The sequence below is a fragment of the Artemia franciscana genome, chromosome 10 (assembly GCF_032884065.1).
Source record: "Artemia franciscana chromosome 10, ASM3288406v1, whole genome shotgun sequence".
NCBI lineage: Eukaryota > Metazoa > Arthropoda > Branchiopoda > Anostraca > Artemiidae > Artemia > Artemia franciscana.
The window spans coordinates 2,266,536-2,293,135 of record NC_088872.1 but is presented as its reverse complement, the minus strand read 5'-3'; the positions used below and the strand labels follow the sequence as shown (position 1 = coordinate 2,293,135).

Here is a 26,600-nt window from a genome sequence, read left to right as displayed (position 1 = left end):
ACTGGCCAAAAAAAAAATCTTTGCCAATCTGTCATTCTTCATCCGCAAAATATACCCTAGCCACCTCAAGCTCTCTTTTATTATAGCCCTAGAAAGCGAGTTTGAACCAAACTTTTCGTAAAGCCTATTTTTTGAAATATGGTCCATCAGTCGGGTAGGTAAAACAATTCTTAGGCAGTTTCTCTGGAAAACATCTTCTTCTGGAAATTTGTCTCTGTTTTGGAGCACCCATGCTCTTGAACCATATTTGACCACTGTCATTTCTGTAGCTCCCAATATTCTACTTATTGACATTTGACCTTTGAATTTGGTCACAATATGGCTTTCAGCATTTGGCGATGCTAGGCCACGATCGAGATAGGTAAAAACTTTGGAAAAAAACCGTTTCCAGCCTTAATTTTGGAAAAACAATTTTATTGTCAATGACCTCATATTTGTGCTTGTTTCTTATTATTCTTTTTACTTTATTAGTTTAAACAAGCCTGCTTAGCGCAGTAGATTACGCGTCCAACTTCTAAACCAACGGTTGTGGATTGGATTCGTACAATATTTGAATTTTTCATTGGAATTCTTTTTTCCATAGACGAATTGTTCCAATTTTTTCATACAGATGACGATACAGATACCTGGAATAGTTATAATAAATTTTCCTGAATACGAGTGCTAAATGTTTTAAATCAAAAATTACAATTTAACTTGATTTTGATAGCATAGAATATATTATGGGCGCGAATATGGAAAAAGAATTGTCGAATAGAATAACTTAAAATTAAAGTTCTTAAGCCATATTTCTTTTCACCGAGCGAAGCTCGGTCCCATGGCTCTTTAATTAAAATTAAATAAAAAAAACTAGTTTTTTTAACTGAAAGTAAGGAGCGACAGTAAAACTTAAAACGAACAGAAATTACTCTGTATATGAAATGGGTTGTCCCCTCCACAATCCCTCGCTCTTTACGCTAAAGTTTTTAATTGTTTTAAAAAGTAGAATTGTGGCAAAGAGTCAAACTTTAGTGTACAGAGCGAGGGATTGCGGAGGGGACAACCCTTTCATATACAGAGTAATTTCTGTTCGTTTTAAGTTTTAATGTCGCTCCTTGCTTTCAGTTAAAAAAACTAGTTTTTTTTTAATTTAATTTCTGAACGTTTTTGAATTATTGTATGTTTGATTTTGGCTCTCCGCAAATAAATTATTAAAATGAAATTTACATATTAGTTCTTTTTTTGGCTAAATGGCTTTCTCTTAGTTTTGATCAGACAATTTTGAGAAATAAGGGGTGGGGAAGGAGGCTTAGTTGCCCTCCAATTTTTCGGTTACTTAAAAAGGCAACTAGAACTTTTAATTTTTAACGAACGTATTTATTAGTAAAAAAAATACGTAGCTTAAGAATTAACTTACGTAACAAACTTTTAGATTCTTATATTTTTATTATGTTTACGAGGGGGTTTGTACCCTCGTTAATAACTCGCTCTTTACACTAAATCGTAAGTTTTGTCCCAATTCTTTAAGAATGACCCCTGAATCAGAAAGGCCGTAGAATAAATAATTGAAATTACTAAAAAACTTTAGCATAAAGAGCGAGGTATTTATCTCCTCCTAAATGCCTCGCTCTTTATACTAAAGTATTTTTAGAACCCCTCATATGCGTAATAATCTCTGTTCATTTTAAGTTTCAGTGCAACTCCTTACTTTCAATTGAAAAAAACGTTTTCATGTTTATTTTTTCATTGTTATTTTATAGTAATGCTAGAAAATCCTGCGCCCTTTACATTGAATTTTTCATTGAAAGATCCTCCCACATGGCCCACTCCCCTAAACCCCACCCCCCAAACCAAAAAATCTCCCTGAAAACGCCTGTACACTTCCCAATAACTATTACTGTATGTAAACACTGGTCAAAGTTTGTAACTTGCAGCCCCTCCCTTGGGGATTGTGTGGGTAAAGTCATTCCCAAAGACATAGTTACTATGGTTTTCGACTATGCGGAACAAAATGGCTATCTCAAAATTTTGATTCGTTGACTTTGGGAAAAAAATGAGCGTGGGAGGGGTCCTATGTGCACTCCAATTTTTTTGGTCACTTAAAAAGGGCACTAGAACTTTTTATTTCCGTTAGAATGAGCCCTCTTGCGAAATTCTAGGACCACATGGTCGATACGATGACCCCTGGGGGAAAAAAAAAACAAACAAACAAACAAACACGCACCCGTGATTTGTCTTCTGGCAAAAAATATGAAATTCTACGTTTTTATAGAGAGCTGCTTGAAATTTTCTCTATAGGGTTCTCTGATACGCCGAATACAATGGTGTGATTTTCGTTAAGATTCTATTACTTTTAGGGGGTGTTTCTTCATATTTTCGAAAATGATGCAAATTTTCTCAGGCTCGTAACTTTTGATGACAAAGACTAATTTTGATGAAACTTATATATTTAAAATCAGCATGAAAATTAAATTCTTTTGATGTATCTCTTAGGATCAAACTTATATATTTAAAATCAGCATTAAAATGCGATTCTTTTGATGTAGCTATTGATATCAAAATTCAATTTTTTAAAGTTTCGTTTACTATTGAGCCGAGTCGCTCCTTACTACAGTTCATTACCACGAACTGTTTGATTACCTCGGCAACAGGTACTGAGATAATAGTGTTATTAACTTATTTTCACAGTTGAGTGTGGCAACACAGACAAACATATGATACCATCCTAAAAGAGTTAGAATTTTAAAACAACTAAAAGAAAATTCAAAAAATCGTTCATCTCAGCTATGAATAGACAATGACGAAGAGACAAAAAATGTTTTTGATTAACTACTAATGGTATTATTGGTTAATATTTAATTTTTTTTTTATTCCCACCCTTGGTTGGGATAGAGCTTTAATAGGTCAACCTCAAAAGGTAGAATTACTGCCAAGCAGATGGGTTATTTAGGCCCTAGCCAACCCAAAACTTCAGAGTAGTAGCTTAGTTAGAAGGGCTATTTATGTAAAAAAAAATTCGTGGTATTTTAAGTTTATTTTCACGTCAAAAAGCTATTCTCAAAGGTTTACCCCAATTAATGTCTTTGCAGTTAAACCAGAGGTTAACAGCCATTGTCAAGGGACAGTATATGCATGTAAGTGATATACTTTCTTCTGTTCCTAAAAAAATAAAATCAGAAGAGTCTAAATGTAAAATACAAAAAAAAAATTATCATCCTATACGAGCAATTTTGTCTTAAAAAATAAGTTATAAATGACGCAAAATTTTGAATAATATTCAAATTTATTTCACCTTTAACAAGAGGTAAAATAAAAACCGTCATAAAGATACTTACCTTCATGATTTCGTATTCTTGTTGAGTACAATATACTGGAGTCGTAGTTACAGCATCTGTAATATCTTGTTGAGTTGTCATAACTGTTGACTCTAGTGACGAAATTGCAAACGGATTTTCTGATGAAGGATAATATGATATATCAGGCTTATTCGAAGAAAATGGTGTCGTTTGAGTCTCTTTTGTATCTTCTAAAAGAATTAATTAGGTAATGTATTACAAACTTATTTACGACAACACATGAAAAAAGCACAGCAATGGAAAAAACTAAACACCATGTTTGCTAAAGATGCAACAAAAAGAACATATGTCAATTCGTCACAGTTGTTATTCTTAAAATATCAATGAAGAATGTTAATTTCATGGCAAAGGACGTGATTCGGTGCTTAACTAGAGATCACTTTTCTAATTCTGGGACAAAAATCTCCCATTTCTTATAGAAAGTGCGCTTTTAAGATAGTCAGCAAACAATTTCTTCTGCACCTGAGTCGTGTCTCTTTGAGTCTAAAATTGTGACGGTAGCCTGCTAATTTAGGTGCTCAAGAATCTTAAAAGTTATTTATTTATCTAAAACAGGGAAGACAATTGCAAGTTTATGTGCTTGGGAAGATCAAGTAATGCAGATGACGTAATAGCACGTCCATGTATATAGGGTACTAATGAGATCTACTTACTTAAAATTTTACGATAAGGAAAAATATATAAATAGAAGAAAATAGGGGATAACTCAGGAGAAATAAGGGAAAGGAAATAGCGGAACACTACTGAATAATACTTCTACACCTACCCCTAAAAACCAAAAATGTAAAGCCATATAAAATAAATAGTTATTTTTGCAAGAAAGTGTTGGTGACTGCTCTACCTTGTATATTTGAAAATACTGTCATTTCATTTATTGGCTTTAAAGATTGTTATAATTAGCATACTACTAGCCCCAGTTTAGATCCAAAGAAGCACCGAACTGTATACTGAAAGCTAAAATCATTGACCTACTAAGACTTATTAAGAGCTCACTGCAGCACCAAACCACCTGAGCTTGACCCAGCTCTAAATGCTTCCTCTCGACCTCAATATATTGAAAAGTTCACTTTTTACCTAGTCCTATGTTCGAAATTCTTTAAATTCATTTTTATGATCTCTTCGCACACCACTTGAAGGCAACGTGCTTTTCGTTCGGCCTCATATGAATGGTCAAAAAGATAATAATTGATAGTCTGTCATTCCTTTTCTGCCAAACATGGCCAAGCTACCTTAACCTTTCTTCCATTATAACCCTTGAAGGTGAGATCGAGATAAATTTTCTGTATAGCTTATCGTTTCGTATACATTCAGTCCTCTGGAAAATATTTAGCAAATATTCCTCAGAATTTGGACCGCCAGCGCTTCAGAACCTCACTTGACTACCCCGGACTTATTTTCGGGTTCTTCTGAACTTTTATCAGCTACAGAAAAGCACCTTGCTACACATTTGCCGTAATCACAATCTAAGCCATCAATACTACCTAGGTAATTAAAGATCAATTTTATCGCTATCTAATATCACCTCTTCACTCTCATTTATTCCTAGCCATAGCCACTTATTCTTCTTAGCCTAATAACAATTTTTAAATCTATTCTTGGACCCTGACCTCTCCAAACCAAGAGCAAAATTCATTCATTTGTTAAAAATTTTATCTCAGACACTCACTATTAATAAATGTCTTATTAGCCCCCATATTTAAAGGTCAAATTAAATAAAAAAAACAAGTTTTTTAAGTGCAAGTAAGGAGCGACATTAAAACTTAAAACGAACAGAAATTACTCCGTATATAAAAGAGGCTTTTCCTTCTCAACGCCCCGCTCTTTACGCTAAAGTTTGAATCTTTCTCTTTACTCTACATTTTAAAACAGTAAAAAACTTTAGCGAAAAGAGCGGGGCGTTGAGAAGAAAAAGCCCCTTTCATATACGGAGTAATTTCTGTTCGTTTTAAGTTTTAATGTCGCTCCTTACTTTCATTTAAAAAACTTGTTTTTTTTATTTAATTTCTGAACGTTTTTGAATCAATGCAAGTTTTGATATTGGCTCTCCGCAGAGGAATAATAAAAATGAAATTTGTATATTTATTTTTTTGAGCTAAATGGCTTTCTCATAATTTTGATCGAATGATTTTGAGAAAAAAGAGCGGGGGAGGAAGCCTAGTTGCCCTCCGATTTTCGGTTAATTTAAAAGGCAACTAGAACTTTTAATTTTTTACGAATCTTTTTTATAAGTAAAAGATATACGTAACTTAAAAAATAGTTTACGCAAAGAACTTTTGTATTCTCATGTTTTTATTACATATATGAGGGGGTTCGCCCCCTCGTCAGTACCTCGCTCTTTACACTAAAGCTTAAATTTTGTCCCAATTCATTAAAAATGACCCCTGAATCATAAAAGCCGCAGAATAAATAGTTGAAATTACTAAAAATACTTTAGCGTAAAGAACGAGGTATTAGGAGGAGGTGAGCCCCTCATATGGGTAATAATTTCTGTTCGTTTTAAGTTTTAATGCTGCTACTTACTTCCAGCTGAAAAAAACTTTTTTATGTTTATTTTTTCATTGTTTTTTTTTAAGTAATGCTAGTAAATCCTGCGCTCCCTTCATGGGAATTTTCTTCCCCCATGACAAATTCCTCGATGGAAAGTTCCCCCAGCATATCCCCCTCTCCTCAACCCCTGCCTCCAACCAAAAATCCTCCTGAAAACGCATATACACTTCCCAATAACCATTACTATATGTAAGCACTGGTCAAAGTTTTGAACTTGTAACCCCTCCCACGGGGACTGTGGGGGAGTAAGTCGTCCCCAAAGACATAGTTATGAGGTTTTTCGACTACGCCGAATAAAATGGCTATCTCAGAATTTTGATCCGTTGATTTTGGGAAAATAATTAGCGTGTGAGGGGGCCTAGGTGCCCTCCAATTTTTTTGGTCACTGAAAAAGGGCACTAGAACTTTTCATTTCCGTTAGAATGAGCCCTCTCGCAACATTCTAGGACAACTGGGTCGATACGATCACCCCTGGAAAAAAAAAAAAAAAACAAATAAACACGCATCCGTGATCTGCCTTCTGGCAAACAATACAAAATTCCACATTTTTGTAGATAGGAGCTTGAAACTTCTACAGTAGGTTTCTCTGATACGCTGAATCTGATGGTGTGATTTTTGTTAAGATTCTATGACTTTTAGGGGGTGTTTCTCCCTATTTTCTAAAATAACGCAAATTTTCTCAAACTCGTAACTTTCGATGGGTAAGACTAAACTTGATGAAACTTATATATTTAACATCAACATTAAAATGCGATTCTTTTGATGTAGCTATTGGTACCAAAATTCCACTTTTTAGAGTTTTGGTTACTATTGAGCCTGGTCGCTCCTTACTACAGTTCGTTACCACGAACTGTTTGATACTTCGGGCCTACTCTCAAGGAATCTCCAAATACTCTAAGAGATTATGAAAAACAAGCTTCATTTAATAGCCGTTCGAATCAAGAGTATTGAGCCCAAAAAAAAACTTTCAGTGGCAAATTATCCACATAATATAAATACAGGTAAATTTTATGTTTCCATTTGATCCCATGTTTTCAATAGCCTTTGCCGCAGTGCTTAGGACAAATAAGGTAATATTGTTTTTGTCCTTTTAAAAAAGAAGGGGAGTAAATAAATGAAAAAGAAAGGAAAAAGAACGAAAACATTGCCGTTTATATTGCCATTTAGACGGCAATAGGACACAACCTTTCTTAACTCTGATTCCAAACCAAGCCAACAACTATTTTGCTTCCTACCTTAAATGCACATATTTTTTAGGTACTGCTAAGCGCTTTAGTATGCTTACGCTTTGATGGTATACCATATAATGATATGACTTTACAGAAGCTTTCCTTTGAATTTTATGCCTGTTTAAAAGGGTCTGATGAAATAGAGATTTCTCAATAATTAATGTAATGGAAAATTTGTCAGCGTATCCACTCCCCATCCTATGACTACACTGTTCTTATCTTGAAACTTCGAAGACGGAGTTTGACAACGGAATAAATATAAAAGATAATCTTCCATTCTGAATACTCTGCTGTGAAACCAAAAAGTCTAAAGCGAATCCTTAAAAATAGATTATTTGTAGCTTTAAAATTTTCTACAAAATTGTAAAAATGTACTGTATGTATGCATATATTTATTTCCCATAAAAAAGAAACAGATGGAGTATAAGATAAAAAAGCAAAAAACACACTACAAAAGAATACGCAACCACATGAAAAATAAAGAACAAATGGATATCTAACTACAAAAAACAAAACCTATTGCCTCAAAATAATTGCCTAAGGATGAGTAATAATATTAGAGTTATATCTGGCAATCTGGGCTATTATCGCTTCATTAGGGTCGATAATCCCAGACCGACTTGTCACAATACGGTTACTTTTCCATGGTGAAAGCCGTAAGAGGTACTTCGCATATTTATTCGAAGTATCCAAATTTCATAACGGAATACTATTTCATTATATTACTCCTTGTTGGCCCAACAACTACAGCTGTAAAGTCGTAATAGCGTTATATCACCCAAAAATGACATTTTATTGAAAACGTCTTATTAGGATAAAACAAGCTTTATTTAAAAGCCATTCAAAGCAAGGGGGAAGAGTCAAAAATTTCTCGAGGGTAGGCTAATATTGGATTTTTTTTTTTTAATGTCAGGTAACTATTTATATTTAGAACATAACCTATGAATTTTAGAGCCTTGGACGAGGATGAAATTATTAAACGGGAAATAATTTACTTGAAGTATTTCCTTCGAGTCCCTGGACTTACCTTATTAATTACTTTTAAATGATTAATTTTTATACTAAATAAGACGTCTAAAATTATCAATAAAAGACTATATAGGTATTTTAAAAAGTATGCATAGTTGGACAGCTGGATTTATACAAAAATTTTAGATCCCCTAAAGGTAATTTAAATTAGTATTCTGCCAATTTACGAATAAGAAATCTTCTTATGGGACTTAATTTTGAGATATCAGTCGAGTCCATAAAGCAAATTCATTGCAACCACCTAATCCATACTCACTGAATGGAAGGTAAGACCTTTGAGACTTGTGAGAGCTATAAAACCATCTGTTCCTCTTTGAAGACCGATGAGAAATGGGACTATTCTAAACACAAATATTCTCTGCTCAAATGACATTGATTACCATTGGACACGCCATAATGCATAATAAATCATTTCCTATGCCATTTTTCATTTTTCAGGATTGACTTAATTCTTCAAAGATTTGAGAGTCCCTGATGCTAACGAAAATCTGATCTATATAAGTAACCCTTTCAAGACTTCCGTTTAGAACTCGAAGCAAAGTCATAGCAACGGCCCAATCCATATTTACTTGAAAGGAGATAGATATCTGGGACAAAAGGAAATTTCGAGACCACCTGCTCCTATACAAACGCTGGTAAGAAGTGTAATTATTGAATAAATAATTATTCTTTCCTGAAGTAACATTAATTTTAAATGAATGCACCATTTAATATTAATGGTGCATTAATATTAAATTCCTATTTCTTAATACTATATTAACCTATAACCTAATATTAATATAAATATTAATACTAATTTCCTTTTCCCCGGATTTACTTTAGATTTTTTGATTGTATTGTTCCCAGATTTAATGAATATCTGCAATCAGGGAATATTCATACAAGGACGAATCTCTTTCAGAGCGACCATTTATAAACTCATTGCCAGAAGATAGGTCATGCCTACCTCCCAATCCATATTCAATGACAAGGAGATGAGACCATGGGGAATTATGAGACCACCTGCTCTCATAGATTTGTTACTAAAATAAAATTGCTCTTTAGATAAATACTCTCTACTGAGGCGTGTTGGTTTCTATTGGAGACTCTGCACAGGATAATGTGTTTTTTTTTGCCCTGATTTGTATGCAAATTTACAATCAGGGAATATTCATACGAGGAATCTCATTCAGGGACTGCATTTCGAAATTCAGTCCCTGAAGTCTGTATTCAGTGAAAGGATATTAGACCAAGGGGATTTTGAGACCACCTGCTCTTATAGATTTGCTGGTAAGAAACAAAATTGCTCTTTAGATAAATACTCTCCACTAAAGTGTGATGATTTCTATTGGAGACACTGCACAGGATGCTGTGTGTTTTTTTCTTATGTTAGTTTTTTCCTGATGTTTATGAAAATTCACAATCAGGGAATATTCTTATGAGGGATCTTATTCAGGGCTTCCATTTAGAAATTCAGTACCTTAAGTCCGTCTTCAGTGAAAAGAGTTGAGCCCAAGGGAAATTCCAAAACCACCTGCTCTTATAGATTCGCTGGTAAGAAACAAAGTTGCTCGTCAGATGAATGCTATCTACTTCAGTGCGTTAGTTTCTATTGGAGAATCTGCATAGTATGCTGTGTTTTTTTAATTTTAATTTTTCATAGATTTTAATGAAAATTCGCAATCAGGGAATATTCATAGAAGGAATCCCAAAAAGTGATTCCATTTAGAAACTCAGTCCCTTAAGTCCTTATTTAGTGAAGGAGATGAGACCAAAGGGATTTTGAGACCACCTGCTCTTACAGATTCACTGGAAAGAAGCAAAATCACTCTTTAGATAAACGCTCTCTACTGAAGTGAGTGGATTTCTATTGGAGACTCTTTACAGGATGCTGTGTAGATTTTAATGAAAATTCGCGATCAGGGGATATTCATACGAGGAATCTTACTCAGGGCTTCCATTTAGGAACGTAGTCCCTGAAGTCCATGTTCAGTGAAAGGAGATGATACCAAAAGGATTTTCAGACCACCTGCTCTTAATAGCTGGTAAGAAGCAAAATGGCATCTTAGATAAACGCTCTCTACTAAAGTGAGTGGATTTCTATTGGAGACTCTTTACAGGATGCTCTGTAGATTTTAGTGAAAATTCACGATCAGGGGATGTTCATTCGAGGAATATCATTCAGGGCTTCCATTTAGAAACTCAGTCCCTGAATTCCGTATTCAGTGAAAGAAGATGAGACCAAGGGGATTTTGAGACCACCTGCTCTTATTCGCTAGTAAGACACAAAATTGCTCTTTAGCTAAATTATCTCTACTTGAAGTGTGTTAGTTAATATTGGAGACTCTGCACAGGATGTTGTGTTGATTTTGATGAAACTTCGCAATCAGGGAATATTCATACGAGGAATCTTATTCAAGGACTCCGTTTTGAAACTGAATCCCTTGCTGTGTTTTTTTTGTGTATTATGTTAGTTTTTTGTATTTTTTGTGTAGTTTTTTTGTGTTATGTTATGTTATGTGTTATGTTTGTGTTTTTTGTGTTAGATTTTGTGTATTATGTTAGTTTGTTTTATTTTTTCATAGATTTTAACGAAAATTCACAATCATTGAATATTTATACGAGGAATCTCTTTCAGGGCTTCCATTTAGAAACCCAGTCCCAAAAGTCCATGTTCAGTGAAAGGAAATGAGACCAAGGGGATTATGAGACCACCTACTTTTTACATAAATACTCTCTACTGAAGTGTGTTAGTTTCTATTGAAGACTCTGCATAGAATGCTGTTTTTTATTTTTCATAAATTCTAACGAGAATTCGCAATAAGAGAACAATCATACGAGGAATCTCATTCAGGGCTTCCATTTAGAAACTCAGTCCCTGAAGTCAGTACTCAGTGAAAGGAGATGAGACCAAGGGGATTTGAGACCACCCGCTCTTTTAGATACGCTGGTAAGAAACAAAATTCCTCCTTAGATAAATGGTCTCTACTGAAGTATATTGGTTTCTACTGGAGACTCTGCACAGGATACTGTGTTTTTTTTTATTTCACAGATTTTAACGAAAATTCGCAATCAAGGAATATTCACACGAGGAATCTCATTCGGGTCTCCCATTTAGAAAAACAGGCACAGAAGCCTATATTCAGTGAGAGGAAATGAGACCAAGGAGATTTTGAGACCACCTGCTCTTTACATAAATGCTCTCTTCTGAAAAAGGGAAAAATACTTAATTGTGTTGATTCAAGTGGAAAATTATAGACTCTTATCCCTTACAAGCAATTTGAAATTATTTTTCTCTCAACAAATATCCTGATAATTAAAAGTTTGGGCATTTATCTAATTATTAACTTTCGGGCAAAGCCATCTAATCAGCCAGCAGTGTTACCACAACAATCTATTTTGGCGAAAAAAAATCAAAATCTTCGAGCTCTCTAACTCTGCTGGGGATAGGTGTAACGGGTCCCGCACTTCCCATTTTGTTAGAAGTTATTTACCTGAATGTTACTAGACGACAGAATGGCGAGCAAGCAGGTTTTATGGAACCCTGTGCTGAGCTTTGTTTACCAGGCTAACAAAGCTAGAAACAGATCCGAAGAAAGCTACACAATTCTTCAAGCCAGAAGCTATATTGCAGGCTAAGGAACTTTTATGGTCTCTTGCCAGTGTTCCCACGGGCGTGACCGAAAGACAGAATCATCAGGACAATGCCCTGGCCTTGATCAGAGTTTTAAGAAGTTATGACGAAAAACACGTCTCTCTCCCTCGTTTCGAAATATTCGAACGCGATGAAGCCCCTATACTCTCTGGTGAAGTAACTGCCACCCTCACGAGAAAAGTCCTATGCTGTCGTTTTAAAGCATCCTCCGGCAGAGCTCGATAACCCTGCCTCACGTAAGAGTTTTTTGGAGAGCAAGTGTGGTGAGTCTTGCTCTAATGTTGTTGATTTGAAATTTAAGAAAAATGAATGGCGCGTTATGATGAACGATAAGAAAGTGACGCAGGCATTTGCATCTGCCCTAGCAAGAGAAGATAAGCCTGGTGCTGTCAAAGTCTCTAGTCCTTCGCTCTACGGTATAAGTCATTTTATTCCCGAGGATGTGTCCGCTGACGACCTCTGCACTCGTACAAAAAACTGTACCAAAGCCGAGAGAATCCGTTCCACTCGGACGTACAAACTGCACTTCGAAAGTAAAGAACACCTGGATGAGGCTATCCATTCTCCTCTTACGTCAGGTTATGAGAGACCAAGCATTTCTGAATATACGTTTCTCCCACTGTGATGCTACAATTGTTGGCAGTATAGTCATCCTGCATGCATATGTCCCAATCCTGTGCGTTGCTCCCAATGTGGGAGAAGGACAGGCCATCTCGAAAGAGACTCCCTGTACTAATGAGCTTAAATGTGGCCTCTGCAGCTCAAAGAACCATCCTTGCTACAGTATTAAACGTCCTGTTTCCCTGAAAATCCTTAAACAATGACCTAGACGAATGTACGCATTACTAGCTGGAATATTTACGGTGGAACATTTGATAAGATTCCTCTTATCGAGAACCTCATGCTATGCAATGATTTTGAATCTTTAAGCCTGCTGCAACTTGGCGACGTAACAGAAGTGTTCTCGGTTCCAGCCAAGGTCTCCGAACGCGGCAGACCCTCCAGTGGTGTTGTATTACTTGTTAACAAGCGTTTGGAACCGACCCTTTATGCAGAGGAATCTTTCTTCGTCGCCGCGCAAGTAAAAACGACAGTGGTTTATTCCGTCTACATGCCAAAGGACTACCGGGACCTTACGTCAGACGATAGATTTACCCGAGCCTGTGCAAGCCTTGCAAGATCCCTAAGCTCTTGTGCCTCTTTAGGTTTGTCCATAGTGGTTGCTGGTGATATGAACTGTGACTTGTCCGATACGGCCAGCCCCAGATCGCAACTTTTGCTTGCTACGTGTGTGAAGACTCGACATATTGACAGTGACTCTCCCTTCACTTATATCCATAATTCCAGTTGAACATCGTCCTTGGACTTTATGCTTTGTTCTCCTGTGTTTATCCCCCCTGAACCATGCTATGTCGATTTTTCATTTGGTGTTTCTAATCATTCCATATCCTGAACAGTTTTGCCATCGATAGTTCCAAGTCTCAAAACCGCGTTAAGAGTTGCAAATGGTCAGTAAAGAAGGAGTAGAATAAGACCAATAAAATATTATACGCTACAGTGCTAAAAAATACACTTTCGAAAATCAAGATACCTTTCCAGTTACTCCAGCGGGCATCCAGTCAAACCAAAGAAGAAAAAAAATTCCTCTTAAATGTCTACTGTAGTGAAATAATGCAGGCTCTTCGGTGTGCTGAACTTGCGGCAGTGCCTTCTTGTCGCGTTCGCATTGGTTCGGAAGTAGTTTCATGGTCCCTGAACCCTGATCTAGTGCTAGCTTGTCAAAGATCCAAGTTCTGGCTCCAACTATGGACGGAGTGCGGTCGGCCTAAGCACGGATTAATCAACCAAGTTTACATATTTTAAAGCATCAGTTCATCAAGAAACTTGTAAAACATAGAGCAAACGTAATTGATATGCATCGCCAGTCTCTTCACAATGATCTAATACCTGTTTGGAATTTTGTAAAGCGGAAGGCCAGTATTGTGCCATTTAATCAAGCCGCTCCTTCTGAAGATGAGCTGGTAGAACACTTCAACAGGGAGTTCGCCGCTCCGAATGATAATCTCGAAAGAAAGTTCAACCTAGAGCTCGATCAGGCCCTCGAGTCCCACAACTGTGATCTAGGGTTTGTCGTGACAGCCCAGAAAATTCGCGACGCGAAACTTAAAATGAAGAAGAAACATTCTTTTGGCGCTGATCAGTTATGGGGTATGCATCTCGTTCATGGGTCTCCGTCCCTTATAAATCATTTAGAACTACTCTATCAAATGATTTTCAATTGTGGGCAAGTTCCGGATGCTATTTGTACCGGGGTCATTACGCCTGTTTGCAAAAAGGCTAAAGATAGCGACGATTGCCAGTCGTTCCGCCCAATCACGGTTCCTCTTGTGTTGTGCAAGCTAATGAAATCCATTGTGGTCAATATGCCCAATGAGACTTGCTCCACGCCAGAAAATCAGTTCTGTTTTAAAAAGAGTCTTAGCCGTGAGGACATTCACACCATCCTTGCAAATTTTATACTCGAAACCACCACGTCTGAGGGTCCACTGTTTCTTGCCGGCCATGATGTCAGCAGAACTTTTGATTCTTGAATCTACCCGCAACTTTTACTTGTGACTCTGTTTCGTGGTATAAACAGTTCTGTAATAGCTACCCTTCGAAACATGTATCGGAGATTAAATGTAAAGGTTAATTCACTATCTGGTAAAAGCTCTGATTTAATTGACAAGTCCATTCCCCTTCATAAGGGTATTTGACAAGGTGCTATAACCTCACCACTGCTATTTAACAACAGTGTTATCAATGCCCAGAAGAAAGTTGAAATGAGCTTTATTTTTCATGGCTTGGACCTATCGCTTTTGAATTGTGCTGACGGTATTCTCAATTTGAGTAAAACCCTGGCTTTAATAGAGAAGAATTTCACAAGTTTAAGTGAGGAGTATAACGATATTGTTCTGAAATTCAGTCCGAGTAAGATTGAATGTATTAAGTTCAATTCTAAACGACCAGGTTCTGATAGTACCACAGTCACTTTGGGTGAATCTGATATCGAACTTTTGTCATCCCTAACTTATCTAGGGTTTACCCCTTGGTATTGACCAGAAAAGTACGTGTGCAGGGCTACTTGGGCATTTCAGAACGAAGATCAGAACAGCTTATGGGCTACTAGTTAATGCTAAAACACGTTACAGTAAGAATGTTTTGGCTAGACTCTATAACGCTTAAACAATCCCTCATATCCTAGCCCTAGCTCCTTTTTGGAAACTATTTACCATGACTGATTTACAGACAATCCGTAAGCTATATTACAAGTCTGCAAAGTATCTTCCTCTTCTTTCTTAATCTTCCTCTCTGGGCTCGTAACCGCAAAGCTACGCACCTGTATGATGTTAATGATCCATTTGTAGCTGTGGACCAACGACGTGCCGAATTTGTTTCATATCTAGACTGTAGCCACCCATATTATAGTGCGTTTATTTAGTGTTGTTTATCATAGTCTGATTTTTTCCTTTTTCTCTTCTCTTTTTTTTCCTTTACTCCATATGGGCACTTTTCTGTCATTTTGTATGGGTCAATAAAACTATTGATTGATATAAGGCTGTTCTTTTTTGGTTTTTTGTTTTTATTTTTCATAAATTTTAACGAAAATTTGCAATAAGTGAATATTCATACGAGGAATCTCATTCAGGGCTTCCTTTTAGAAACTCAGTCCCTGAAGTCCGTATTCAGTGACAGGAGAGGAGACCAAGGGGATTTGAGACCACCCACTCTTATAGATACGCTGGTAAGAAACGAAATTGCTCTTTAGATAATTGGTCTCTACTGAAGTGTGTTGGTTTCAACTGGAGATTCTGCACAGGATACTCTGTTTTTTTTATTTTATTTTTTCATAGTTTTGACGAAAATTCATAATCAGGGAATATTCATACAAGGAATCTCATTTAGGGTTCCCATTTAGAAACATAGTCCCATGTTTTTATATTAATAAACCCATCTTTCTCTCTCTATCCTCTCTCTCTCTCTCATAAGTCCGTATTCAGTGAAAAGAGATGAGACGAAGGGGATTTTGAGACCACCCACTCTTATAGATACGCTGGTAAGAAAAAAATTGCCCTTTAAATAAATGGTTTCTACTGAAGTGTTTTGGTTTCTACTGGAGACTCTCCACAGGAAGCTGTGTTTTTTTTTCATTTTAGTTTTCATAGATTTTAATGAAAATTCGTAATCAGGGAATATTAAGACGAGGAATCTCATTCAGGGCTTCCATTTAGAAACTCGGTCCCTGAAGTCTTTAAAAGAAGATGAGACCAAGGGGATTTTGAGACAACCTGCTCTCATATATTCGTTGGTAAGAAACGAAATTGCTCGTTAGATTAATGCTCTCTACTGAAGTGTGTTGGTTTCTATTGGAGATTCTGCATAGCACGTTGTGTTTTGTTTATTTTAATTTTTCATAGATTTTAACAAAAATTCGCAATCAGGGAATATTCAGACGAGGAATGTCATTCAGGGCTCTATTGAAGTGTTTTGGTATCTATTAGAGACCCTGCACAGGATGCTGTGTTATTTTTTTTAAATTTTTCTTAAATTTTCATGAAAATTCTTAATCAGGGAATATTCATATGAGGAATCTCATTCAGGGCTTCCATTTAGATACTCAGTCCCTGAAGTCCGTATTCAGTGAAAGAAGATGAGACCAAGGGGATTTTGAGACCACCTGCTCTTATAAATTCGTTGGTAAGAAACGAAATTGCTCGTTAGATTAATGCTCTCTACTGAAGTGTGTTGGTTTCTCTTGGAGACTCTGCACAGGATACTGTGTCTTTTTTTGTTTTTTTTTTTTTTTTACATAGATTTTAAGGAAAATTTACAATCAGGGAATAATCATACGAGGAATCTCATTCCGGGTTTTGATTTAGAAACTCGGTCCCTGAAGTCCGTATTCAGTGAAAGAAGATAAGACCAATTGGATTTTGAGACTTTTTGCTCTTATAGACTCGCTGGTAAGAAACAAAATTGCTCTTTAGATAAATACTCTCTACTGAAGTGTGTTGGTTTCTATCGGAGACTCTGCAAAGGATGCTGTGTTTCTTTATAGTTTTTCATGGACTTTAATGAAAATTCGCAAGCAGGGAATATTCACACGAGGAATCTGATTCGGGGCTTCCATTTAGAAACTCGGTCCCTGAAATCCGTATTCAGTAAAAGAAGATAAGACCAAGGGGTTTTGAGACCATTTTCTCTTTAAGATTCCCCGGTAAGAACTATTACTGTCACCACGTTGCCACGAACTGTTTGATGTTTTCATAGGACATTACTGATATTTACTTTTCTTTTAGTTTTTTAAGTTCGAAAGCAATATGAAAAAAAATATTACCATATTTCAACGACTCTTCAAATTGCTTATAAACCGGTGGCATCAGACATCTGAACGAGTTATCCACCCCAACAGCTTTATCCATTAGGCATGCTTTCCTATGAAGCTCACAGTGGGACGAGTACAAAACACCATCGGTGCCACACACCAGATGATGCTTCTTTGGACACTTTTGCAAACAGATACATTCAGTTGCACCAGTGTCTGTCACAGCACACTCTCTTCCTCTAGGGCATGAGACTGAGTCACATGGATTTTCTGGAAGAATAAAAGATTCATTTTTATTTTATCTTTATTATTTTTTTTGTTATTCTTATTTTGTTTATTATTTTTTTTATTCTTTTTTTTTATCAGCATTCATAATCATTTAGTCATGTTGAAATGACAAGTTCGTTACTGCAATTTTTTTTCTTTTCAATAAAAACACCATCGGTGCCACACACCAGATGATGCTTCTTAGGACACTTTTGCAAACATATACATTCAGTTGCACCAGTTGCACCAGAGTCACATGGATTTTCTGGAAGAATAAAAGATTCATTTATTTTTATCTTAATTTTTTTTTATTCTTATTTTTTTTATTCTTTTTTTATCAGCATTTATAATAATTTAGTCATGATGAAATGACAAGCTCGTCACTGTAATTTTTTTTTCTTTAAAAAAAAAAAACACCGTCGGTGCCACACACCAGATGATGCTTCTTTGGACACTTTTGCAAACAGATGCATTCAGTTGCACCAGTGTCTGTCACAGCACATTCCCTTCCTCTAGGGCATGAGACTGGGTCACATGGATTTTCTGGAAGAATAAAGGATTCATTTTTATTTTTATCTTTATTTTATTTTTTATTCTAATTTTTTTATTCTTTTTATTCTTTTTTTTAATCAGCATTCATAATCATTTAGTCATGATGAAATGACAAGTTCGTTACTGCATTTTTTTTCTTTTAAATATTATGGCTGGCGTGCTTCTTTTTAAATTCTTGGTCTCAAAGACCTAGATATAGTAGAATACAGTAAAGGTATTTTCAGATCTATCAGTAAAAAGGACTCGTGGCCTCTGTGTCTTGTTTTGGATTCTTCAAGCTAAGAAAATTGTGGTTCTTACAAAGATACTGTAAAATTATATCAATAGTCAATATCAGAACTGATTGTAAAATGAAAATCAAATGCCTTAAATTTTCAAGTACTTCTGCCAGCTCAGAGCAGCACCAAACCACCTGAGGTTGTGCACAGTTGCGCACGATCCTTCTCCATTCCAGTCTATCAAAACCTTCAGTCTCTACCCTGAAGTTACAGTTCCTTTTAAGTAAATTCTATCAACCTCTTCCTACCCCATTCATAAAGGACCTACTCCTCATTGAGCCCCAAAATAACCAGCCCCAAAATTAAAGTCTATGGCGATAAGTCAGTCACCTTCCCTAAAGCATGGCTTAGTCAACTAATTTTTACAAATTTCTTGCATCAACATGTCTAACTTGATTAGGAAAGGCAAGAAGAGCTAATCTGAGTAATGTTTTAGGGGGAATAGGGACGATTTTGTTTGAAATTTTGAAGGATTTTTAATGAACCAAACCAAATTTTGCCTCTCTTTGGTAATTACTATTAAAAATTAGCAAGTTACCGCAGTTGATCATGAGGATCTAATTGGCATATTCATTGAAATGAAAACTGTCTTTAAAAATACCAAGGAAATCAAATAAAAACACTTTTTTCTCATAGAACCATCTTAGGTCTATTCCTACCTGATAACACCGATTTTCTAAGATGTTTTTTTTTTATAATTTAAAAGACTTGAAGCTTTTAGAGCAATAGCACATTTTGTCACTGCCGCAACGTTGAGCCATGAAAATAAATACGCCAAAATAATAAGATAAATTTGAAGTTGTTTTCAGCCGTAATAATTCAAGTATTTTCTTATTCCCAAAAACAAATACGCCTTTAAAGGAAAGCTACAGTTTCTTAGGCATTTTGTTGTCCATTTCCACATCTCCTTATTTGCTTTTTTTGCAGTCCCATTGCTTTTTTATTATTTTACCACTCCTATTACCAAAAATTACATAACTGAATATTGAGGGTTTTTTTATATACAACTGCATTTTGTGTTTTTTAATAGTTTTTAAGAATTATATGGTTACATAAATTTCCGCTTAACCAATCCCAACAATGAGATTTCGTTAAGGTAATTCAAAAAGTTTTGCTTTTCAATTTTTATGAATATTTCTAGAAGATTTAATTATGTTTTCTGTCAAAACTGATGATTTTTAGTCTATCAATTTGATTATTAATTTAGGTGAAACATTTTCAAATTTACAAATGTTTTAGATTTTATTCTTCCCAAGTTAACTTTACTTTACTTATCATTTTCGCAATTTTTTTATATTTTATTTCTTTTATTAAAAATTTTTTTTCATGATTTCATACACCTACGTTAGAACATTGATATTTCTCCCTGCGTTTGTATGTCATGTTTTCCCATCTTTTAACTTCTATATATTATTTTACGTGTGACATATAACGTTTTTATTTAGTTTTGAGGTATGTTTGTTGTTTTTGTGCAATTGTATTTTGCTGCTATTTTAAGTATTAGAAGTGAACTCATTACTACTAAAGTCTTTAGATACTCTTTTAAATAAAAGTATTTTTTTTAACATTTAAATACTTCAGCCCCGACGTTCAGCAACTATTAAATCCACTCAAGGTACCTTGTCGTCTTAGCTATCTATTATAAATCCCAAGTACTAACCAAAATTGTGTCTCTCAAGTTTTTACAGATAATTGCTGGTGTTGTCTTCTTTTTTGTTTTTGGTAGCAATTCAAAATAATTCAAAATGGTCAACATATAATTATATACCCAAAAAGTAGTACGACTTTGCAAGACTATTTACACTAGGAAGATAAAATTTTGTTCCTCTGTTGAGTCTTAACTTTTTACACTTTTTTGGTAAGATCATAATGACGGTTTAAATTTGGTTGTTCAGGTTGGGCTCAAGAAAATGACAAGCCATATAAAGCACATAAAGAGCCTTGTCAGATAAATATCCCTTAAATTCTTATTTGAACATTTGCCGTCCCAGAATCGTAATAACACTGCCTATCCCTTATCGATTGTTACAAGAAAACACGACAGATGATCATCATAACTTTTCCCAAGCGTAGCCTAATGACCTCCCATAGGCCTAATCAAGCCATATATTACCAGGAGAATTTTGATCCAGGCTCCAAGGCAGTGCTCCACCTCTCTGCACCGAATAACGAGGGTGATTTGGGAATGGCCACGGTGGGACTGTCTCGTAAGTAGCATCTCTATGATGTCGCTAGAAAATATATCAAGTTAGTTGTGGTGAAATGACATGGAGGGGAGAAAATAATCAAATTCTTTGTTCAAAGAAAGACTTACTAATAGCAATCACGAACTTTTCCGTATAGAATGAAAACTAAAGAAAGGCTTATTAATAACTATCCTGGACTTTTCTGAATGGAATGAAAAAGTTTATTTTCTACGCTACAACTATTGTCTTTCAGATGCTGCGCGGGGAACATATAAATTCTTAACTGTTCTTTTTTTTACTTGTCTGAATATAACTAATTTGTTAAAATGAAAGCCATCAATCCAAAAAATGGTAAATTTTGGTTTAATTAAATAGAAAATTGGGTGTTAAGCCCCACTACTTTCCTGACTTTTTATTTCATTTTCTTTTAAAGAAAGATGTATATTTCAAACCCTAAAGGACCAAAAGTAATGGTTTTGGCTATGTTCCCACTCCGATCTCATTCTACTTCCTCTCCCTTTTTTTTTATCAAATATTATTTAAACATGCTAGACCCTGCAGAATAATTTTCGTGTTTATGAAAGGGCGAAAGTGCAGCCGCTTGGCCTGTGGACCATTCGTCCCCCATTTTTCTAATCGGAAAATAGAAAACTACACCTTCTTGAAATACAAGTGATACAAAAATTGCTAGTCTATACTATTGAAGGGTCACAAATAGGGCTTTCAAACCATATTTCCAGTAACTGATTTGTATTATTGTAACTGGAAAAGAAAAACTGTTCAAGAATATTCAAAGGTTTCAGTAAATGTCAAATGAAATTCTGTAATTATAGAGGAGAAGAGGGATAAATACACTTCCCCAATGGTTTTAGAAGTTATTTTTATCTGTTCGATACTTCACCTTTCCAATCATCAAACAATTTCAAAGGTCCAACAACACCCCTCTGAGGATGATATGACCCCTCACAGCCCGATGGGGAAAGGATTGTAAGATATACAGTTTGCCCAGTGTTTACATATAGTATTTGTAATTGGGAAATTCACGGATTTTTAGGAAGCAGATTTTTATCCGGGGATATCCCCACAAGGCGAATTTTCCATGGGGAGCACTTTTTGTAGGGGTATTATCCATGGGATGGATTTTCTGGGGAAATTTTTTCCACGGGTGGGGGATTTCTAGCTTTATTTGAAAAAGATTAGAAATTAGATAAAAATCAAAATTTTCCAGGAGAAATTGTCTGGGGAGATTTTTCTAGGACGCAGTAAATTTTCATGGTAAATTCAAGTAAATTTTCATGGAGGAATTTTCTGGTGGGGAGGGGGAAAGAATTTTTCGACGGGAGATATTCTACACGGGAAAAAATTTTGGGAGCTTTCCATGGAAGGGATTTTTTCGTGGATGGGGGATTTTCTGGGTGAGTTTTCCACGAAGGAAGAGTGGGATTTCCCGGTATGATTTAAATAGGATCAGAAAATAAATAAAAGAAGTATTTTTTTTTCAACTGGAAGTAAGGAACAACAACAAAACTTAATACGAACTGAAATTATTTTATACACGAGTGGGGGTTGTCATTACCTTGATCCTTTGCTTGTTACATTAATAATTTTTTTGCTCTAAAGAAGCTTCTTATACCAAATCAACGGGCCTTGTGTTTCAACAGTTGTTCTTAGAGAATTTAGACAAAAAATCAAAATTTAGCGTAAAGAACAAGGAGTTGAGTAGGGGTCAGCCCCTCTCATTTACCGAATAGTTTTTTTTTCGTTAATGTTACTCCTTACTTTCAGCTCAAAAAGCTTGTTTTGTATTTAATAGTAAATAGGTTTAACATCTTATAGTGAAAAAAGAAATCACCAATGAAACGGCACAAACACAGAAACAAACGCACACCAAACAACCGAACATAAAAAAAATATAATCTATAAAAGATAAAAATAATATATAATAAATACTATACAAAAAATATATAAATATATATATATATATATATATATATATATATATATATATATATATATATATATATATATATATATATATATATATATATATATATATATATATATATATATATATATATATATATATATATATATATATATATATATATTAAGCTAATTTCAACTTCTTTTTAGCTTTCAACGATGAACTTCCATCGTCAGAATGCGTGTTCAACTATCGATTAAACCATTAGTTAAAAGAGAGGAAAAAAAAAAGAAGCCAAACAGTTTGGTTACCGTGGCAACTATAGAAAACTTATCAAAGGGCTTAATTGGACCTTTTGCGTAGTTATTCGAACTGTTAGGGTGACGGTTCTTCCAAAAAAAAATTAAGTGACTCATTTCTTACCCGTAGTAATAACCATAGTCAACCCATAATATTGAGTTCATACAAAAGGTAATGTATATCCCCTAGAATGTTTTTCTTACTTGAACATGCGGAACGGATGGCCTTAAATGCTTAAAGGTAAGCTCATTTGATTACAAGCTGAAAATTCTTTCGCCTTTTTGTGGGCTGAAGCTGATCAGGGAACAACCGCCACTAATCCAGCTTGACCCTGAGTGCCCTCAAAACCCAAAAGGACAGTGGATCAAAATTTTAAGGCATATTTTTTGATCAGAACAGCCAGGGTATCCAATATACGCTATAACAAAAGAAGAAAAATGAATCAAAAATTGATTTAACTTTGGAAATGTTCCAAGATTTTTTTTTTTAGATTTAGCGCGTGGGTTAGAATAATTTGAATTGGAGGTCTTAGGTAATCATCCCTTTCTGATTATACTTTTTTATACCTAACCCAGCCCTGCCCAAGGTCTCTGAAACCAATTCGACATAAATAGACGGCTTTAGTGACACAGACTCCAGCAAGTGATATTTTGTCATGACTCTTTTCACAGACGTATTTGCTTATGTTATACCAGAGACATCATACGTTATTGAGAACTGTTCCTTCTATTTTGTCAGATAAAATTTCATGTCGTGTTTTTTCCCAGTTTTTACCAGTTGCTGAGGTGGCATTAAATCCAGTAGTTTAGCCTTAGTGTCTACAAATTGACTGTTGCCACAGTGCAGTGTTTTTTTTTTGTTTTTTTTTTTTTTACAGATTATACGGCATCTATTCAGGTAATGCATTTACAGTTTAATGCGTCTTTGACTATTGATTAAATGCCTCTTGGAAAGAGAAACCAAACAATTATGTTCCCGCGGTAACTTTAGAAGAGTTCTTGCTATAGAATTCACTAGAAAAAAAATCAAAAAATGATTAGAAACGGAGAAGAAACAAAGGATTTATTTGCAAAGAAAAACATGAAAAAAAATTGACACTGGTTTTTTTTTATCCTTACCCTACAAAAAATTATTCCTCAAGAAAAAGTGTGTATTATTCTTAAAGTCTTTAATCACAAAAAAAGAAAAAAATAAGAGAGAGAGAGATCTAAAGGTCTCTAACTTAAGGATCTAAGAGATATAAGGATCTAAGAAAGACCTAAAAATCAAAAAGAGAGAAAAGTATTTCTTAAGGGAAAAGATAATTTTTTAAACTGTAGCTACTATCTAGCTTTCCTGTCCTTTTTTCTGTTTTTTAGGTAGGGAAAAATGCTTTCAAAGTTACTTAAAAAGAAAGAAAATTTAAAATCCTTTTAATATGCAAATAATGTTTTAAAAACATATTGCAAAAATAAAGCACTATCATTGGAATACGTTCTTTTATGTTTTTAGTGTCAATTCCATTTTGCTATTTCCGATTGAGAATTACACAGCTTCTTTTTAAAGAGTGATAGAAATGTGTCTAGTGGGCTCTTCCAGAAGATAAAAATTGGGTCTTCCTTGCCTCTTCTGATATCTTTAATATACACCATCTGTATTGTATTGGGAAGAGTGTGAACTATCCTCATTTGGAGAATTTTCTTTTCTCAATATCTTGTTTTGATCCTTACGATTGATTTCTATTATCTTGTACCTACAGTTCCATGAATGTCTTGTACCCGTGTACCCGTTTGTACCCGTTTTGTACCCGTTTCTTGTAATAAAGCTGACGCTTTTATTTCCCAATTTGATTTTCCTATAATGATTTTTCCTCTCTTCTATGGTGTAAGTTGGAGATTTGAAGCTCACTTGTACAATAAAAATATATTTTGTCTTTTCTGCAAATTGTATTTTAGTTACCGGAGTTTCTGTTTGTCTTGATTATCATGATTAAGGGTATCCTGATAAAGGAGCAACATTAAAACATAAAATGAACATGAATTATCACGTATATGGAGGGGGCTGCCCCATCCTCGACACCTCGCTCTACATGGTAAAGTTTTATAGTACTTTTAAAAAAGCTTCTTATTCTTCTATTTAAACCTTGTATTTTGTAGGAGCCGTTCTTAATGAATTGGGATATAATTTCAACTTTAGCGCAGACTGTTGATTCAAAATACGCAACTGTTAATTAAAAGTCATTGGGATCCTTGAACGTTCCATGTGTTCCCTATGGAGCCCTCCATTTTCCTGAAGAAAGTTTAGCAAACGAAGCTGCAACATTTGGAGGATGCTACCTATAGCGAGAATCAAAATATACAAGTCTACCACATAACGAGTGCAGGGCCCGTATTGAAATGTTTTTTTTTCTTAACTGGCAAATTGACATCTCTGGCAACTAAAAGCGATCTAAGATGGTCACAATTTTAAGGAAGAATTTTATTTTTCCTATGGTTGTTTTATATAACCTATGATGACGCCAAGACATCAAAAAGAGACTCACATAGTCTGTGGCTACAAGACAAGTGACTATGAGAGTCAAAATATACAACCCTATTGAATAGCTATACCGTGGCCCGGGCTTGAAATCAGCTGTATAGTTAATTTCTTCTTAAAATTGGCAAATTGACATCTTTGGCCACAAGAAAGATCTAAATAGGTCACAACATTAAAAAAGAATTAGTATTTTTCCAGAATGGCTCTATCAAACCTGTTGCTCTATCGAACCATGACATCAAAAGAAGTCTTAAACTGTCTGCTGGTTAGAAGACAAACGACATTGAGAAAAACTTTTACATAGAATTGTCTTATCATGTTACTAGATAAGAATATTTGACAACATGTCTTAAGATGTTAAACATTGTCTTTCCAAATACTTAGAACCTCTTTTGACCTGGGATGATCCAAACTCGTGAAATTATTCCCGAAGCTGTTAATGCGCACATAGAACCACCTTAATTACATCATCAGTTAAGACTACCTACAGACAGCAAGTCTCGGGGTACTACATATCACTTTTCTTATACCTGTGACCTTTTTTGATCTGTGGTAATAAAACATTCTAATTTTTTTTTAGTGGAAGTTCATAGGTTATTACTTAAAACGTTATTGAAGAACCTTAGTTGTGCTTAAGGAGGTGCAAGAAGAGATGCTTTCCTATAGTGTTTTTTTTTTTTTTTTTTAACAGGATTCGAAGTTGCAATTTCTTTATTAGGACTTAAAGTAAAAACAATTTTTAAGTAAAAAATATAAGGGTCAAAAATTTGTTAAGTTTGATTGTCAATCAAAGAACATTTCCTCCCGGCAATAAGTACACCTTTGGAAATAAATACACCTTTACCTGCAAATATTTTGCCATGCTTATGTTTATGTTATGTATTTATCTAAAAGGTAGAATAATAATTTAGACCAAAAAATGAATACTCTCCTGCATTTCAGACAAGACTTCTTCTGACTTGCCAACACTAATAACAGTAAAACTCTGACTTACAAACAATCAACAGTACCTAAAACAACCATTCAATTGCGATAGGAATCATGGTTGCCCCCCTAGGGACAAACTAGTGAAGAAGGAACTGTAGCCCAAAGCAGTCTAAAATTTAAAAATGTGTTCAAAAAACCAACAAAAATCTACCAATCGATGAAAATTCCCACTTTGAAGCAGATTCAGAAATGGTAACTATTATTTCGATTAATATCAATGATAAAAGGTCGTTTTGAAAAAAAAAAAACTTGTGAGAAATCGATAAACAGCAAAAAAAAATGGTATCAGATTAAGATGAAAAGTAAACAATTATAATAACCTATCCAAAAACTCTAATTAGGAGAATAACAGCCCCCATCTTCAGGGGGCAGTTTGGGTTTTGAGTTTGGATGAGGGACATAAGAGATGGGCTGAAAAAATCGGTCAGTGTCCAACAGAGACAGAAACATAAG

General features: G+C 35.0%; 1 protein-coding gene across 1 annotated transcript in view; it reads right to left on the bottom strand.

Moving 5' to 3' along the window:
- LOC136031648 (follistatin-related protein 5-like) overlaps positions 1 to 26,600 on the bottom strand; it is a 142,588-nt gene that overhangs the window by 103,456 nt on the left and 12,532 nt on the right. The window contains exons 3-5 of the mRNA XM_065711301.1: positions 20,350 to 20,467; positions 17,152 to 17,409; positions 3,315 to 3,505 (exon numbers count right to left, since the gene is read on the bottom strand). Coding sequence (XP_065567373.1) covers positions 3,315 to 3,505; positions 17,152 to 17,409; positions 20,350 to 20,467 — 567 coding nt within the window. The remainder of the gene's footprint in view (positions 1 to 3,314; positions 3,506 to 17,151; positions 17,410 to 20,349; positions 20,468 to 26,600) is intronic.